At 33.2% G+C, this 20,122-nt stretch overlaps 2 protein-coding genes across 3 annotated transcripts; one reads left to right on the forward strand and one right to left on the reverse strand.

Moving 5' to 3' along the window:
* Nucleotides 1-10,196: 10,196 nt before the first annotated feature.
* On the reverse strand, nt 10,197-10,812 carry LOC137806867 (NADH dehydrogenase [ubiquinone] 1 beta subcomplex subunit 3-B-like). Its single transcript, XM_068607205.1, has 2 exons — nt 10,560-10,812; nt 10,197-10,431 (listed from the first exon to the last, which is right to left on the reverse strand). Exons 1-2 carry the CDS (start codon nt 10,791-10,793, stop codon nt 10,408-10,410), a joined length of 258 nt encoding a protein of 85 aa, XP_068463306.1. The 5' UTR covers nt 10,794-10,812; the 3' UTR covers nt 10,197-10,407.
* A 546-nt stretch (nt 10,813-11,358) lies between these two features.
* LOC137806866 (2-C-methyl-D-erythritol 4-phosphate cytidylyltransferase, chloroplastic-like) lies at nt 11,359-17,663 on the forward strand. Of its 2 annotated transcripts, none has more exons than XM_068607203.1 (12): nt 11,359-11,857; nt 11,941-12,029; nt 12,100-12,189; nt 12,279-12,334; nt 12,581-12,660; nt 12,742-12,821; nt 14,215-14,295; nt 15,291-15,359; nt 16,111-16,179; nt 16,252-16,298; nt 16,599-16,689; nt 17,310-17,663. In XM_068607203.1, exons 1-12 carry the CDS (start codon nt 11,758-11,760, stop codon nt 17,394-17,396), a joined length of 939 nt encoding a protein of 312 aa, XP_068463304.1. In that variant the 5' UTR covers nt 11,359-11,757; the 3' UTR covers nt 17,397-17,663. The 2 variants fall into 2 exon arrangements, with proteins under 2 accessions (XP_068463304.1, XP_068463305.1); XM_068607204.1 differs by having other exon boundaries at nt 11,698-11,857; nt 12,106-12,189.
* The last annotated feature ends 2,459 nt before the right edge of the window (nt 17,664-20,122 follow it).

The following is a 20,122-nucleotide window of genomic DNA, read 5'->3' on the forward strand; positions in this document are numbered from 1 at the left end:
CATGGAAATGGGGTTGGTCTACCCTAACCTCTCTTGGGTTTTCTTGTTCTTTTCTATCTCTTTTATGTCTTCTAGGGGGTGCTTGATAATAATAATTTATTCTAAGGCTTCCCTCCCCAAAAAGAATCATGATCTTTAGAGATAGATGCATGAGAAGGTAATTTTTTTAAAATGTGAGACTTCTCATCCTTTGCTTTAGTCAATTGATTAGTTTTAGCCTCATTCTCCAATTGTTTAGATGAAATTGATTGCATATCCTTGGAAAGTTGTTTCAAAAGAGATTTCAAGGATTTCACCTCACTTTTAAGAGATTTAGAGGAGTGAGAAGACATGACTAAAGCTTTGTGTTTAGAAATGTTTTACTTTTAAGAAAAAGGAGGGAAGCTAATGAAGGTAGTTTTCCAGGTAAGAGAGGTGAGTCACAATGGACTACTTAAATACCAAGTCTTTGCCTTAGCCAAAAACTATCCCTCAAGACCTTCACACAAATCTTTCTTTAGGTAAATCACTTGAAACACAATGAGGATGTAGAAATCAAATTTTGAATGCAAGAAAACAATGCAAACTATTTAACAAACAAAACAAATAATCAAAGCCTTAAACAAGACTAAACAAAAGCAATTAACAAAAATATTAACAATTGCTAATTAGAAAACTCTACACTAGTCGGCCCTAGGTGAGGCTTCTTGGACACTTGGAGCCCTTAAAGACACACTCACCGTCTCATCACGTAATTAAAGAAGTAATTAACACAAGTTAAGTTGCAAAGAAAATTAAGAAAACTCCCTTTGTTGATCTTTTTTTGTTATTGGCACTTCCTTGGTTGTCTTTTCTTGTTGGGCCCTCCAAGTGTTTGTGGTGTTTTGAGAAGTCTTTGTTTTTGCCTTTGCTTTTGTTCCCCTTAGAATTAAGGACTTAATTCTCCAATTCCAGCACCTATCAAGAAGACTAGACCTTACTCAAATCAAATTTCCACTCAAATAAGCACCAAAAGAGAATGAATTCTAGCACCAAATTTAGAGGCCAAAGAATAAAAGCAAGAAACAATTTAATTGGAAAAACAGTACCACACAAATGGAGTTAGATTGTGACAACTAGAAAGAGTTCCAAGAAATATTAGACAAGCAAATAAAGGTACTCAAATAAAGGTAGGCACACAAAATGAATTCTAAGAATAGCACTAGAATAGATTTCAAAATAAAAAAACAGCACCACTGGAAAATTGTTGTGGGCCAGAGAATGTGATTTTTTCCGATTTATGCTGAGCTGCCCCTTTAAGATTTGATTCTGATAATTTATATGCAAAATATTCTAGATCTTAACTAAATTCTGGCGTTGGTTTCACTCCAAACGCATGAACAATTTTTTTTTAATAAATTTTTCAAATTCAGTGTTCAGTTACGCCGACTGTAGCGCCCAGATTTGCACACTGTTTTTAAAATATTTATCATTTTTTTTCTATTGACTCTTTTGAGCTGATTCTTTTTTTGTATTTTCTGTAACACCTCAATCTTGCATAATCCAGAGAATAAAAAATTTCCTATGTAGGGAAAATAATTTTCTTAAACAAAACAGCCAACACAGAGTTATGTAAAACAGGGGATTCTGTAAAAACTGGAAAAAAAACAGCAAGAGACCAAAAGATAAACACAATGGAATTGATGAAAAAGGAATTTGTGTAGATCTAAACACAAATATGAACTCAAACTAAAAATAAAAGGCACCAAAAGATCAATATCACAGCAGTTTCAAATCAAGCAAAATTACCCAAAATCAAGAAACAATCAAGCCAAACAAAGGACTACTATGAGTTGATGACATTGTGGATGAACATGACTTGACAAAACATATATGGATTCAGAAATTAAAAGACTCAAAGAGCATAAAATGAACAAAATAAAAGTGCAATAAAGACTCAAATACCTAAAATAAAAAACAACAACTCAAGGTGTATGGAATCCTATCACAAATTGCACAAGGATTGTTCAAGATCAATTGAACAAAGTGCACCGGTTGGATCTTCCAAATAGCACACCAAATCAAAGTAAAAATTAAAAAACAGCAAGACAATTGTGGAAACAAGATGAACAACATGAAATAAAGAAGAACTCAAAATGAAAAGACCAAGAACTACTTATCTTTGAAGAACCTATGCTCATGATACCAAATGATGGCAAATTCATGGAGCTCTTCTCAGAATCATGTGAAAAATGGTGCGAAAGCTATGAATGTAAATGTGCAAGATCCTCCTAGGAGCTATGATGATCTTGAAGGTGCATGATGTGTATGGAAGTAGGGAGGTTCGACCAACCCTATGGTAGGTGATGAAGGTAAAGATTAGATCCTAGAAACTAGGGAAAAGCAAAGTACGGCACAATGTTGGCAGCATAACTTTACTCTCATTAATCTTCAAAATACAAGAGCTAGGCATCTCCTTTTATAGGCTAAGGAGACCGTAATTCTTAAGCTAAGTGCAAATGAAATGCTAGCTAAATGTAATGTAAATGTGAAGCACATGGGTGCACATGGTCCTTTATTAGTAAAGGCTTCTAGAAACCTTTAGCTAATCAAGGTTAATGCTTCCTTAATTCTAATGTGCAGAAAATTAAACAATTGTCCACATGGTTATGCTATTTACACCTCATTTAAAGCTAAACTACACTTGATGGGCCTTCACGGAATATGTGTTATTTAGGCCTTTTCCCATTCATAGCTTGATCCAAGTCTTCTTGTTCTAGACGCTCTTAGCTTGGTCTTAGACGCTCCTAGCTTGATCTTAGATGCTCCTAGCTTGGTCTTAGACGCTCCTAGCTTGATCTTAGACGCTCCTAGCTTGATATTTAGACGCTCCTAGCTTGGTCTTAGATGCTTGGCTTGGGTCTAGACGCTCTTGGCTTGGGGTCTAGACGCTCTTGACTTGGCTCTTGCCTTTCATGGAAGGTTGTGCTTGGCCCTCTTCCATCAAGACCCTACTTAAGAAGAACTGCACTGTGAACATTACTAAAAGAATTTTTATTCCAATCATGGAGCTCAGTTTTCAACCTTTTTAACTTATGTTGCAAAATAAACATAGGACACCCAACAATCTTATTGTCCCAAGAATCATGAATAAGCTTCAGACATGATTTGGCTTGAAGCCACATAGAAAAGAAACAAAAATTGCTAACCTTCTTCAAAGAATTACTAGCAAGACTAACAAGTATAGGGGAAAGATCAGAACAAATTTTAATAATAACCTAATAAGTACAAGAATCTCATTCATCCAGGCACACTCCGTTACATAACGCTCTATCCAATCATCTATGAATTCTATGCAACCTTCTCCTTCCATTACACCAAGTATTAATCCAATCAAGGAATTCATTACAAGAAACCTGGTTAGGAGCCACCCCCCTTTACAATCATCTACCTAGAGCATAACATTAAAATCTCCCATAATACACCAAGGCCCTATGAAGGAACTAAGATCCCTCCACAAAAACCTTCTAGCCTCATATGTGTTATCACCATAAACACCTGCAAAGCTAAAATATTTATCATGAAAATGGAAAGTTACAAAAATAAACTATTCATTTACCAAGAAATTTTAGACCAGATTAAGAACCGACAAACACTAAAACTTAGCAACTATATTAACAATAGGAGACGTAGCCACCAAATGCATATTAATAGATTTGAAAAGGACTTTAAGAGCATCAATGTACGACACCATAGGTTCAGCAAGAAAAACCAGAAGGATTTTATGTAGTTTAAATAAACTAATCAACATCTCCACAGTTTTGTGGTTTCCAGTCCTCTAACATTTCAGAAAAATGAAGAGACCTTCATTGCGACGTGTTGGAGAGAACTTGTTAGCAATTTTTTTGGATTTATCAGTCCCCTTAGGTGGTCTCTCTGGTTTTCTTTTAGTGCAAACTATTTCCTCCCCTTAGGTGGTTGCAAAGGTTAAGTTTGACAAACTTTTACTGCAATATTAATATTTAGAAAGGAACACCCCTATATTTTTATATATTTTTCCTAATAAAAAATTTTAGTTTGATATGTGCAACTAAATTATTTTATCATTTTTTAATTAATTTTAAGAAGGATTTTTTTTATTCAAAATCAAATTTCAATTAATTAAATTATTTTAAATTTTGTTATCTCTTCAAATGTGTGGTATGATAAAAGATTTTTTTTCAAACAATATAAAAAGTATTTAGAAATTCAAAGCTTAAAAATAATGAAAAGTTTTAAAAAGGTGAAAATGAATTTATTTATATTGTATACAATTTTTATAACTTTTACTTAACATCCCTATTTTATCCATAAAATAATATGCATGCAATATCTAATTAACATAAATATATACAATTATCTCATACTATTTTTCAAAATATATCTCCCTTCAAACGAATTTTAATATATACACAAGGTTTAAAAACAAAACATTCAAAATAAAAACATCTCATCCTTTGGATGCTCACTGAGGAGCTCCATCACATGCAACCTCATATGTTTCCGTATAAATACGAGATCATCATAGATAAAGAAAATAAAACACAACAAACAATAGAGTAGCGAGCTATAAAAGAATCTTATATAATTTAAAGTTCAATTTAATAAACATAAAGTCATCAACTATCTTACATTTTCTCAAACCATCAAGTGTCTATCATAATTCATCATTCACATTACTCATCTCAGACTTCTACTGACCAACATACTCAGACACATGACTCTACTTCCGGAAGATTCGTGCACTGACTTAGACTCAGATATTTGCACTCTGCACTTGTCATACTTAATGTGAATCCACATATCTATGTGCATAAGTAATCTCAATATCATATAGTATGACATGGTTAACTCATATAACAAGTCAACTTAGTTATCTTTCAATCAACTTACTCATTCATATGAACCTCCTTCGACTCTCACCACCTAAATAACTTCATCTATATGATTTCATTATATCATTAGAGTTAAGATACCTTCTTCTAAATGAATCTATAGTCAATGCACATCCTAAACAATCTTAACACGATAGTTTCTTTCCTGAAAATATCATGTATTGATTAAGATTTATATTTAACATCTCACAATATCCAAAATCACACAATTAAATCATACCAAAACTTAGAATTTCAAAACACACAAAAATCCATCCAAGAATCACATAAATATCTAATTAAAGGATTTTTCAATTAAATATACATAAAGCCCAACCTTTTAAAAGAAAAGATAAAAAATTCAGTTTTAAGTTTTTTTTAGTCTAGCTTGAGCAAAAATCATCTCGGTTGAGCGAGAATGGGTCTTGCCCAAGCGAAAGTTATATTGCTTAAGCAAGATTGAACCCGATAGCACCTCAAAATTTACGCCATTTTTGTTTGAGCGAAAATGGGTCTTGTCTGAGCGAAAATCGACTTGAGAGCACCCCGTCTTTTCACTCTATTCTTACTTGAGCGAGATATGCAGAAAAATCTACATAATTATGCCAAAAATACATGATTTCCACCCAATTTCATCATATATATACAATCTAATTTAACAATTCAAAACCCATATATATATATACATTTTAACATGGTACTTATCAATTTACTCTATCAATATATGTCATCATTATATCAACCCAATTTAAATCGTTCAGAGTCAAACAAGAACAAATTCAATAACTCATTCACTTCAAGATTAACTTACAATATATCAACTATATAAATCAACCAATTATTCAGATTCAAACAAAAATATTTACCATAAATCATCCATATCAAAATCAATATATTCACATTTGATTTCAATAATATCCTACATTACTCAGAAATAATCAATCCTACAAACAAAACTTGAAACTGGTGACCATGTCACCCCTACATCCAGATCTTCTAACCTAGGGTTGTATTTGAAATTAAAACTAACTTCCCTTACTTGAGTTTGAGTTGGTGCTTACTAAGAGTTCCAAATCTACCTGCACCACAGAGTTATGATAACAAATCTAACTACATCACTAGAATCCTGAGCTAAGATGAACTAATTCTGAAGCTAGAAACCTCACATGCAACAATATCTACCAAGACAAACTTAACATTTCAAAAATTGACTCAAAGAAAAAAGGAGCAAAAATGAATTTATTCTGTCTAAAACTCTAATCGGGCAATCTTGTAGTATTCGCTGCCAGTAATCCAATGGCAGACTCCAATCGTCATTCTGATGACCGAGATGTTCAGAAAGTTAGAAAGAGAAGGCAAAGAAAGGAAAATGAAAAATTTAGAGAGATGGTGATTATTTTAAAATGAAACATGAATAACTGATTTTTCTATTTATATACTTTTCTTTAACTTTAATAATAAAATATTCTAGGTCTTTAGAGAGGAAACTTGTTACAATGGTACATTGGTTATAGAGACATTCAACTCTAGCATGGAAATAGGTAGTACATGGCTGTATAAATGAGGTATAACTTAGTAGTTTACTGAAATTATTTAAATGTTCATTACAATATTGTTGTCTTTATTTATTTTATAAACATTGAAAATGAATAACTTACAACTATTTTTTATTTATTTTAGGTATGGATGTCAGAAGTGGTGCTCCATTACTAAATCAAATTCTAAGATCAAGCAAAGAAAGCAATATTGATTAACATGTGTCTTGTAGTGTGTGGACATTAAGAAGAATATTTATTCTTTAAATATCAAGTTAACATTTCATGTCCTTTAATTTGGTATACTTTTTGAACATAAGTGAACTTTGATATACTTTTGAAATGAAATGAATGAATATATTTTCTTATTATAATGTATTGTTTAATTATTTTATTAGTAATTATGAAAACAAGTTTAATTAAATTATGAGATTAGTGGTTATGAAAACATATTTAATTAAATTATGAAAACATGTTTAAATATATATTATATATTATAATGTTTAATATTCAAATTACGAAAGTTGTAAGTAACATATCATAGTTCATAATTTATTATAGTAATGACCATTACAAACGTCATATTTTAACATCAATAGTGGCGACATGGACTATTTCCTTGCATTGAAATCATTTTGTCAATTAAAACAATTACAACAATTTTAACTAACATTTAAACGTCAATTTATACAAGGTGTTAAATAGTGGATGTTGTGGCGGCTTGCATAAGACCGTCATATTGTACTTTGTGGCAGCCAAATACCGCCACATATATGGTGATGTTTGTAAATGATAATTAGTTCCATTTGAAGCAACCATTTTACTATTGGCCTCCATCAATCAAGCAAGTCAAACAATCCTAAAACTATAACCAAAGAGCTCAAATGTCACTATCATGGGAAACCACAACACAATAACGATATAGAGGGACCCTCTGACCGTTAATGCAATGACAATAAATCCCTCTAACTTACAAGAATCTATGAGGAACAACAACAAATGAGCAACAATAGCAAATTATAAAGACACCAAGATTTTAACATGGAAAATTACTCAAAGTAAGAACAAAAACTACGAGTCATCCAAAGTAAAGAAATAGCTCCATTATGATTGACAAAGGTACAAAAGAGTCTCAATCAAGTACACAAAATGGTGCTAATCACAACATCAAAGCAATAAAATTTACAAATAGAGAATAAGGAAGGTAAAACCCCAAATACACATCTACCGTGCGAATTGAATATCTCCTCAGTCAGAGCTTGTATCAACGATCCAAATGAAGAACGAAGAACCAAGTATTTTGAAACAACTATCCAAATTTCAACTCAATCCAATGATGAATGAATATGAAAAAACGAAATTTCTTATTATTTTAGACCCCTCTCCACTCAGTGAGATATCAAATATGTTTCTCTATTTGAACTTTTTCTCTACAAAGGATCATAAGAAGGAAACTCAAAACCCAACTGTTACTACTAAAAAATAATTAAATTTGGAGATGGATTCTGAGGCTAAAAATTGTCACAGGACACTAATTTAGATATATGAAAGTCACTACAGATATTGACTTGCGTTACGTCTGATCTTTAACATTGAGGTAGGAAGATTGACAATGAAATTATTGCCATTCTTTATTCTTTATCCTCATTTAGTGGTTAGGTTCTATTTGAGTTGTGGGTACTGGGGTAGAAATGGAGGTGAAACACAAATCAGTTTCACAAGGAAATTCATAAGTAATGGTTATTAAAAGTGAGCATATAGAAAAATTGATTAGGTGAATATGTTGCTGCACAGGCTGCAGAGCAATAATGGAACTCTGTATATCACCTTCTTTCTTAGCACTTATGCCTATGAACTGTAGCTACTGCCGCAATGAATTTCTGGTTACAAATAAGACTTTTACTAGCTTTATTTCATATAGAAGTAAAATCTTCTGCACATGCAAGTTGCAGCGAAAGATCAAGAAAAAAGTAAACTGTATGGCGCCTATAGTAGTGGATGGCTTCACCAAAGAAATATGCCTAAACTTGTTTGGCTGTCACAAGTGCAACAGAGTGAAGTTTGCAAAAAAATGAAATGGTATTACTTACATGTACCCTTTTCAATTTGACACTATTCTTTGCATGTATGAATATGATTAAGGAAAATAAGCAACCAATTAAAATCATTAAATAGATCTCAGTTATTTAATATTGAAATAAAGGAACCACGCAACTTGAGTAGCGCTGATAAATGTTTCCAATCAACTTGAGTAGCGAACGTCAAAATTAGCGACAAAGAAAGGTTTCCAATCATTCGTGATGCCTTGTTGGAATGCTAATATATGAAAAAGATAAGAGGTAATTTTTTTTTCATTATAAAATACTGGAACTAAATAGTATTGCTCTTCCCAGTGTTCATTTCAAATCATGTAGGAGCAACGAAGTAGCGTGAAAACGAAGAGGTGTTTCCCGTTATTGTCACATTTGGGTCTGCATTTGAAGAAACTTCCAATCATTGACGTGAGATAACATCAGCTATTAAACCATGTCTTGACGAAATTCAGCTTCAAAGAACCCAATTCCTAATTTAAATCAATGACAGATTACTCGTGCACACAATCACTAAATATTCAGTCCCCTTTTAAAACATATATTTGCGAAGAACATGTTCTTGTACATAGAGCGAAGATGTACAAGAACATACACCTAACAACCAAAATGTCTGCCTTATTGTTAGGACTTAAAAACAGATCTATTAAGCAAGAGAGCCTCAAGCTCTGAGTATAATCTCAAATAACTTATTTTATTCGATACGAGACTCTTAACATTGTCAACTCACCCCTCTGGGGACAAACTTTCACTCTATTGGCGACTTCAGTCACTTATCAGTATTAGGTTTACACCTTAATCAAATCTATATGTAATCTCTTTTGTAGTCTAACTCAATGAAAAAACCACTTGTTACGATTTAAACACAAGAGGAGAGCTAACTAAAAAGTCAGATTTATTAGGTGGAAGAGTCTTGAAATATCAAGTCAAGTAGTTCATCCTACTTAAAAGTGAGACTCCTAACACAAAGAGCGAGCTTAGATCAAGATAAACACAAAAAAATAAGCTAGGTCCCCCTCTTTTTCTTTTGCTGATTTACTGTAATTAATTTTGAATTGCATCATGATCATGATTCTGATTACTGCCATTTCTTTAGCTCTGCTGTTGAATTGTCCGCGTGGTTAATTGATCAATATGAGCATGTCAACAACAAACTGTTAGATACACTCTTTCTAACACACAATTAACAGATAAAATTCATTAGAAAGAAAATAAGAATCACAAGTGAAACTCAGAAGTGAGCCTTAACTAATAAAGTGCACGGACATTTTTCTTTGGTTATAAATATTTTCTGTTTTTAAAACAGAGGAGGCTAGAGTTAAGGCTCCAATTCAAGAACCCGAACCAAGACACTACTCCAACGGAGAAGTCCATTTCAATTACCCAAACCAACAAAAGACACTACTCCTACAGTTCGGTTATCTTCCACACTCGCAAGAGGAAATTTGCCTGCACCTCTGAGTTGAATGATTAAATTTCATACGCATTGTGTGAAAAAACAGGGAGTGAAACTTCAAATTTTGGTCCCTAAAATTGAAATCAATCCAGTCCTGGACATTACTAAAGGTAAATTCAATCCAAAACAACTGATCAATTTTATTTCCTAATCGGCTGAGTTAGCAGATGTTGCTGGAAATACGAATATAACAAATTAAGGGATGGTTGAGACGTAAAGGATTAAATTTTGTGAAAAAGGCACATAAAGGCAAAAACAGGAATGCGATAGAAAAAAAGTATAATGTAATGTCAACGATTCAAAAAGACATAAAATGTAGCCATACAAGACATACTGAGTGGCACAGAAGGTAATATAGTCTGAAATTTATACATTCAGTGAAGGCTTCGAGAACATTAATGAAGACACAGCTTATTATGAAAGAGGGAAAGCGATGACGGAGTCCAATAGTTGAGTTAGTGGTGATTTTCGGCTTTCACCTGCAAGAGCGCAAAAGATAACAAATCATATTCGATTAACAGTGATAGTATGCGTGGATAATCAGTGAGTTTAATAGGAATAGGAAGAATAGGGGGAAACCCTAAGAAGAAGAAGAAGATAAGAGTACGTGAGCATGAGAATCGGCATTGAGGCGATCGTAGACTTGTTCGCCGACGAGATAGAAGCCAAAGGCGACGAGGGCGATGCCAAGGCCAGGGGTGGCGTGACGGAACTGATTGGTGAGCAAGGGATGCTTCCTCCACGCATCCCTTCTTCTGAAGAACTCTGCCGTATTTTTTCCCGATCCCATTTCCTCTTCCAATTCTCTCTCTCTCTCTCCTCCCCTTTTCTTTCTTTCCATCCTTATTGGGCTCTCCCGCCCCAGGCCCAGTCTATTGTTATTCTTATTAGAACATATTTTAGAGATTTCTTACACCCCCATGATTTTTTCCCACACCCCAACACTTTTGAAACTGACATAATTATCCCTTCTGCATTCTATAATTCTCGGAATTTATAGTTTAAATTTTATAATCTAAAATATAAATTTTGTATTTTGTACTGTAAAAATCACAAATTTTAACTTTTAAATTTTATAATCTGATAAATTTTTAAATTTTTAAATTAAAAAATTAGTAAAAAATGTGAAAGACTAATTTATGTATTTTTTAAAGTATGGGATGTGAGACGAAATGCATGGAGATTGAGGAAGAATTTCCACATATTTTTATTCATTAAAAATTACAAGAATGGATGACCTAGACTTCCTGTACTTGACAATTTTTTACCTGCATCCAATCATCTTTCAAATTTCCAAAAATGCTTTTCATTCTGAAATTAAAAATCTTGAATTAAAAAACACATTTTGGGAAAGAAAATTTAGAATAAATTTTTGTGTTTCAGAAGTGAAATTCCAAAATATAATTGGGAAACCAAAATCACGAGCAAGTTGACATAGTCTAGTCGACAGCAGTAGGGAAGGGTATGAGTAAGGCAAGTGAATCAAAATAAAATTGGAAAACCAAAATCTTATTAAACAATGTGGAAGTTCCAGAAATACCAAAAAAGAATTTCGGATCTAAAAATATTATGAGAATATTAAATCCAGAATGTATTTTGATTTGCACCCTCCTTCTTATTTTAAAACTAAAGAGGATATTTTTGTTATTTAACATAACGCATCGGGTGAAGGTTGAACAAGATCGGGTGCAAGAAGAAATTTCTTAATAGAAGTGGGCCTTTGGGTTTTAAGTTGATGAAGCCTGTGAAGAAATAATAACGTTTGGTTGGAGGTGTGAGGAACAGTAAGGAAGAGTGAATCAGAGATGGCCGCCTTTGCAGTTTCCTTTCACCTCCGTCTCTGTTCTTCCTCGTTTTCTTCGCCTCGACCCTTTCCACCGTTGATTCACAGACTCCCAAACACAGGCAAGTCACTGTACGCCTTCTCTTTTTCTTTCCCTCTTCCTCCTTGTTTTCTGCTTCACTCTTGCTTCTTACACATTCCTCAGCTGCTCCTATTACTCAAATCGGTTCAAAGAGAAATGCAAAGTTAAGCCTCACTTCCTGCTCTGCTCAGTCTCAACCTCAACCTCTGCAAGTCAGTGCTTGGATTCAACTTCCATCATTACATTATATGACTGAATTAATGATGACAATGTGTTATGTAGGAGCAGACGGTGGAGTCTGGTGACGATGTTGTGAGAGAAAGAAGTGTGTCGGTTGTCCTGTTGGCCGGAGGCCAGGGCAAGAGGATGGGAGTCTGTTCTCCTTCTTCCTAAATTTCCTCTTCTCTTCAACCTTTTCTCTAATTTATTTCATTTTTAATTCTATTTCTTTCCTATCACAGGCTGGCATACCAAAACAGTATCTTCCTCTTTTCGGTCAACCCATTGCTTTGTTTAGGTAGTCCTATAGTATCCTATCTTTATGTTTTATGTCATATGGCTTCAATTCTGTATTCAACAATCAATACATGCTACATAACTCATGCCAACCATATATTATTGCTTTCTGTGTACCTTCATCAACACTGCATTAACAAGTCAACTCTACTAGTTCGGATTTGTTACTCCACTCGTACATATGCTTTTATATCATCTTTTATTTCTTTCTGCTATAATGAGCTCCGGATATGCCAATGCTTTGCAGTTTCCACACTTTTTTTCACATGGTTCAAGTGAAAGAAGTCATTGTGGTGTGTGATCCTTCATTCAGAGAAGTTTTTGAAGGTTTCCCCCCTCCTTTAGCTTTGGTTTCTTTTTGCAAACCATGTACTTCCCTCTTGGTTATTAATAATCTTTTTTTCTCAGATGCAATGGGAAATTACCAAGCGGAACTCAAATTTGCACTGCCTGGAAAAGAAAGACAGGATTCTGTTTACAATGGCCTTCAGGAATGTGCAGTTTTAAAAATCTTAATGACGGGTTATTTTCAAGCTTTTTCTGTTATTTCATTAGTTTGATTCATTAGTTGGGAATGGGAAACCTGACATCAACCCCCTTCCTCCCCTAATAACAAGAAAAAACAATCTTAAATGTGGTTGGATAACCAAAATCTTGTTCGCTAAGACAACCATTTTCTTGGAAATCTTTCGAGATAACTATATAGTTAATTGCAAGGCTCTCAAATCTCAAGTTAACTACCAGAATCTTAAAAGTTTACATTTCTAGGTAGAAAAAACTAGTTAACTCGCTGCCAAAATCTTTTCTGGATAAATTTGAGCAGGGACGGAACTAGATTGAATGAGATTAATGAGAGAGGGGATATCGCCCATCTAATGCAGAAAATGTTTTCAGTACATGCACTAATGTTATATATTTGCCGCCTTGTAAATTCTCATCTTGCATCCTTTTTTACTGATATACAATCCTCAATCTTTTACTCCTTGTACTATACATGTTACTTTTATATTTATAATCAATGTCAGTTTCTGTGTACTTTTTTTTTATAAATTATGCCTGGTCAAAACTTAAAAACATAAAATAATTTTGTCTATTAAAAATGTTTATTCGTGCTATATAAGAAGCTGGTTAAGGAAATATCGAATACTGTATTCTATTTATTCTTTTACTTCAATTTCGAGTTTGTCTTCTCTCAAACACTACTTCCTTTTTCAACCTTCAAAGAAACTTACAGGTTAAGAGTAAAGTTAAGCAACATGTTTTCTTTATTAACTTGTGCTTATGGTGAGTCTTCTTTTTTTTTCTTTATTTAAATATTCCATCATATTATTTTTCTTTTCTCATATTAAGATTTAATTCTTTTCATATCTTGTGTTAATTCCCCCCATTCCATTCTTGATAAACTCACATAAAGTCTTAGTTAAGAAGCAAGTTGGTGAGTTTGAAATCAAACGTATTTCTTGCCCTCCATTGACCCCAGTGTGTTAGTGTTTTACTGTGGCTCAGATAAATTAACTTCTTTTTGAAAAGTTTTCATATAGGATCTTATTTTTTTCACATTTATGTATATGATTTGGTCATTTATGTAGTTGAATCCTTCCTATTTAGTTGTAATATATTATCACACTTTATTATTGTGGTTTGCTACTTTGTTTATCATGTAGTTGAAATGTTGAATTATTGTTAAGATTATTATGCTGTGCATATATGTCACTAATAAGTTTTTCAATATTATTTTTTATAATACGTTGACTCTTATGAGTTGATTCTACTGGAGCTCCACAAGCTTACTTAGGCTCTCAAGTTTGACAACCTTGTTGTTATCATTGAGTTGTTGATACCTTTATGATTGAATTATTAGATGTTCTTCTATATTTTTTGCAGGCTGTTGATCCGAACTCTGAGCTTGTTTGCATTCATGATTCTGCAAGACCTTTGGTGTTATCAAGTGATGTAAGAAAGGTCTGGATCGAATACATTTCTCCAATGCTCAAATTTAATTCCAATGCTCTTGATTTTTTTCTTAAAGTTACATATTCATTAAGGAAATTTAACAATGTTGCATTAGTTGGGTGTGAGTGAGATACAGCAGAATTCATGTCTTCCAGTTGTGATACAGTCAGGAAAATGTCAATTTTATATTTATGTTAGTATCACGGATGCACGGACACTTTAAAATAGTAGCCCTAGCTTTGCTGTGTTGATCAGCATCAAGCATGTATCCATATTGGACATCTCACAAACACTTCAAATAATCCTAGCTTGTCTGCATTTTTATAATTTATTGTTATTTTTAAACTTTTAAGTGAATACTGAAAATTGGAATTATTATATATATATATATATATATATATATATATATATATATCCATATTGGACATCTCACAGACACTTCAATTCAAATAATCCTAGCTTGGCTGCATTTTTATAATTTATTGTTATTTTTAAACTTTTAAGTGAATACTACAAATTGGAATTATTATATAATTTGGTGGATTATAACATTTTACTGACACATAATTTTGTGTTAATTTTATATTAATTTAAGACATTGTATTCTAGTCATATTTTGTCCAATGTTTCATAACGTTTGTTATATTTCTGTGTATGAATTGTGTCTTATCCACATCCTGTGCTGTACCTTCATCTTCTAGGTTGGTGTTAGTGTTTAAAAGGAACAAACAAAAGCTAAACAAAACTCTGGGTTGTTATTAACACGAAAGTCACGCTAGAGTCCACAGATCATGTAGAAGCTTTCATGCTATTTGTTTGGATCCACATAGTGTTATTATATCCGTACTATTTTACTCGATTTAAATAGTTTCTGTTTTTGGTTGGGCATTTTTTCAAATTTCACCTGCCCGCCCCCTCCCTTGCCTTTGGGGTTCTCTCTCCATTTACTATCCGCTGGATCACGTTAGAGGATGCTTAGATTGCTCTTTTGTATTCTGTTTTAGGTCCTTAAAGATGGATTATCAAATGGAGCTGCGGTTCTTGGTGTCCCTGTGAAGGCCACAATCAAAGAGGTATTTACTATTTGTTATAAGCGAATGTCAGTTTCCTCCATTAGTTTAAGTGGCTGATGAATTTTCTTCTAAAAAAGTGAATTTTTTATATCACCCATCCACAGAAATAATTCTGTAGAAAATTTCAAATCCAAACGTGATAAGAAACTTTATGCAAGAATCCCAGCTGTGTATTTCCTTGGAGTCTTAATGGCAGATTACTGTTCATAACGGTTAACTACATTTTCTGTTATGAATTCCAACAACTAACATTATCTTCAAACCTTGATTTTTCTTTTATATTTCCTCTCAATCCCTCTTACCTAAGTGTAAGGTAAACAAAGATGTAGGTTAATGAAGATAAATTGTCTTCCTTTCAAGTAAAATATTTGTTTCTTTTTTTTGCTGATGTATTCTCTCCTTTCTCCTGCTTTCTTGAATATGTTTTATTTCATTTTTGTTATGCTCCACAAGATTTTATATTTCTCCTAAAGTATTTTATATGTAATTTTAGGATCACATCTGCGTATAGGTTGAAGTCTGTTGTTTCCCTCACATTTATGTACCTGCTGCTCAACTATGGACCACTTTTACCTCCGCTGCATTTGTGTTTATTCTTAATAGAAGTAGCACTAACTACATGAAATTTGTGTCACAAGAATGTCTTCTATAAATTGAAATTGTTATGCTGAATAGCTCACATATGCATGAATTTAGTCCCTTTACTCTGATGGGTAAAGGTACTGATGTTTGTCTTGCAATCTTTTTGCAGGCAAACAGTGAATCATTTGTAGTTAAAACGCTGGACAGAAAAACGCTATGGGAGATGCAGACCCCACAGGTCAATAATAAAATATATCTTATCTTTGTCTGAGGACTTGGTCAATTACTTATATGCTATCCATTTTTACAGGTTATTAAGCCTGAGTTGCTGAGGAAAGGCTTTGAGCTTGTAAATAGGTAGTTCCTCATTCTTATGCTCAATTTAGTGTAAACTATTTATACACTTTTAAAGCGTCATCTTATTATTATTCTGTTATGTACGATATCAAAGTATGAAATATACTGTCGTAGTGTCATGTTTTATATGGACTCGAGTGCTATGCAAACACTAGTTGGACAATTGGATGAGAACTCACCACTAAATTGGAATGTGCGGTGACAAGTACAGATTATTTGGTTTATAAATTGCATCAACGTTTAGAAGATGCAATGATTTCTAGAATCTAACTTGAATTTTATGCGCAACCTTGCTTGCAGAGAAGGTCTTGAAGTTACTGATGATGTGTCAATTGTTGAGCACCTTAAGCATCCTGTTTATATCACTGAAGGATCTTATACCAACATTAAGGTAGGCAAACTTCTCCCTATTTCTTCTCTATTGGAATTTGGAGCCTTGATGATTATTGATTAGCCATTTATTACATGAAACCATACAAAGCCTTGTATTGTAACTCACGTCATATGCTGCCATAAGACGTGATATGTAGCCGGCACTCACTTTGACTAAGCCCAACAAATTGAAGCTCAAAAGAATTGAAGCCTGAAAATTTGACCTTTTTCATAACCTATCTTGGGTCGGATTATGGTTAATACAATTCGGCTTGGTTGACTAATTTTAGGATATTTCTATCTGAATGCTACAAAGTTCTAGCACACCTTCCATTAATTCCGGAATGGACTTTCTGGACCCATTTTAGAATGAATAGGTGATGCCTAAGAATTTTACGGGGATGCAGAAGAAAAAGGCCCGTTTTATCAAGTTAGGATTATATGTTACTTTTCTTTTTTGGTAGAATTTCTTTTACTTATGTTATTATGAACATCAATTGGCTATTTATATTTATTTAACCAAAAACAAAAAGACTTTCTTGGATATAACTTTATTTTGACTTCATTTACTAAATTTTACTAGAATTATATTTTAACTTCAGTTACAAAATATTTAAACTGATGCGAACTGTTTTGCAGGTTACTACGCCTGATGACATGTTACTGGCAGAGAGAATATTGAATAATAATTCCGAAGAAAATATAGTTTTGCCAATTCACCTTTGAAGGGAGATCGTCCTCGATTAATTTTTTCATATAGATTTATTACTTTTGATCCCGCTAGGTGCATGCCAAGTGTTTCTGCATGGTGGCCGAAATGCTCTTCAAATAATAAAGCACCGTGCCATCAGATGATGAATCTATGATTATTGTAACGATCAAACACGTGATATCATAACTTTCTGATTTGAGTTAGTAAGGCTTTTTACGATGAAGTATAAAATCATTGTAATGGATATTTTTGCAATAAAAGTTGTTTGAGAAAACAAACAAGGTGCCTTTCTGAGATGTGGATGAATACTGTTCTAAAGGAGTTAACTGCAGTATGTTGCTCAAGTCCTTTTAAGGTACACAGAAATTTTCGAGTAGTATGGCGAGGAGCACAGAGCTAGCAAATACAACTCAGAACAATAGATGTAAGAGTGAATGTAATTTTAGAGAAGAGATATCTATTTATAGAAATATTCTTGACCTACATGTATCTATAATCTCACAAGGTTACGAAAGAGTTGAATTGCGGAAAAGGGGTGTCAACACCAACGTTCACGGGTGGTGTAGAGGCAAAAGGATCTTGCCAACCAAGGTCACAGCCAAAAACAAAAAAAGTTTAGATAAAAGACCTAATTTTCTTTTATTGCATTTAAGAGGAGGGATGGAAAGGAGAACGAATTGAAATGGACGTGAAATGCGAATCTTGTTGTAAATCGATATTGCAAAAGAAGAAAAGGAGAAGTGCAGAACAAGCTTATGGTAGACTCTGCTCTTTTCTAGTGTGGTTGAGTGTTGAAACCAGGGCTCTTTACTCTTTTACACATCTTCATTCTTTTGTATCTTGGACAACTTGCACAATACACCACAAATAAGTTCTTAACATAGGAGATTACTTTGTTCATGTTTTCAACCTTTATTTACTACAATTATAAAGACTTGTGGCTGACGGTACGGATATCAACAAAACCTCTACACCAGAGACATCAAATAGTGTTTCCACAACTCATACCATCTTTGCAAAACCATTTCTGAATGTTTCGAAAATTAAAGTCTTCACCGGTTAGAATTTTCGATGCTATTTTGTTAGACATGTATGGAGTTGTTATTGCTCTTACAACTTCCAAATCCGACTCTAGTTTGCCTATGAAACAAATTGAAGAATGAACTCATGTGAATAAGGTATGTCGTCACACCTTGTCCAATGCGTTATCTAACAATTCGTTCGATGTATATTGCTCTTCTTACAAGGAAGCAAGAGATATATGTGATTCTCTTATTCTCAAATATATTGTCGAAGATGTTGTTAGACAAAGGTTCGTGATCGGAAACTACCATCGATGGGAGATGATTGAGACAAGAACATCAAGATTTAGGTAAACGAATACCATAAGCTCTTTGAAAATATCAAGGCAGAGAACATGGTCTTGCTTGATGGATTCGTCTCCGAACTACTGATTGAAAAACATCTGCAATTTTGGACGAACTACAAACAACAATTGAAGCATAGAAACAGACAAATGTCACTGTCAAATTTGATCACTCATAGCATCATTGACGACACCAACAAAAAGAATGTGTTGCTACAAGGGCTAAACCGTTGTTTGTCAAGGCAAATATTGTAGAAGACAAACCAACTTCAAAATGGTACAAGAAAAAAATTGATCACAAGAAGAAATTTAATAAATAAATTTTCTCATCCCAACGGAACTAACCCCACCTTTAAGAATAAGGGAAATGTTTTTGTTTGCGGAAGACCACGTCATAATGCACCTTAGTGCAGGTCAAGAACGACAATCCTCCTAAGAAAAATACAATCGAAGGAGAAGATACCATTATTGCGATCGTTTTAAAAGTGAACCTTGTGACCAACGTGAGTAAATGAGTAGTAGACTCTCGGACTATCAGATACATCTGTGCAAACAAAAATGTGTTTCACAAGTGTGAGAGAAGAACAAGTTTATCTCAATGATTATAGGACAACTCTTGTCATAGGTAAGACTCTGGCTTTAAGTGATGTGCTACGTGTGTCATCTATTAGAGTTAATTTGATCTTTGTAGCACTTCTGGGAAAAGTTGGGGTTAAAGTGCAATTTGAATATGACAAGATTGTTATGACAAAAAAAATGTGTTTATGGAAAAGGGATATTGTGATCAAGGTCTTTTTGTATTGAACATTTATGAAGTTACCTGTGTCTTCTGTTTATATTGTTAATTCTTATGATGTGTGACATACTAGTTTAAGACATGTAAATTCTTTATTTGTTATGAAATTACAACAACTAAGATTATTTAACATGCACGACAAACAAAATAGGGAATGTGATATATGTGTAGAATCTAAAATAATGAAGAAAACATGTTATTCTATAGAATGTCAAACTGAAGTTCTTGGTTTAATTCATATAATCTTGTTTATTTAAAATAGACCATGTCTAGAGGTGGTAATATTTATTTTGTAACATTTATAGATGATCATTCTAGATACACCAAAGTGTACTTAATTAAACATAATGATGAAGCTTTTGATATGTTTTTAACCTATAAAATGAAAGTAGAAATTCAATTGAATAGGAAAATTAAAAGGAGTGTTGAATATGTTTTGTTTAATGGTTATCAGGTATTATTCATGAAGTAACCCCACCATATTCACCTGAATCTAATGGAGTAGCTGATAGGAAAAAATATGTCTGTTAAAAAAATGATGAATTTTATGCTTATTAGTTCTATGGTTTTTTGTAATC

The sequence above is a fragment of the Phaseolus vulgaris genome, chromosome 3 (assembly GCF_000499845.2).
Source record: "Phaseolus vulgaris cultivar G19833 chromosome 3, P. vulgaris v2.0, whole genome shotgun sequence".
NCBI lineage: Eukaryota > Viridiplantae > Streptophyta > Magnoliopsida > Fabales > Fabaceae > Phaseolus > Phaseolus vulgaris.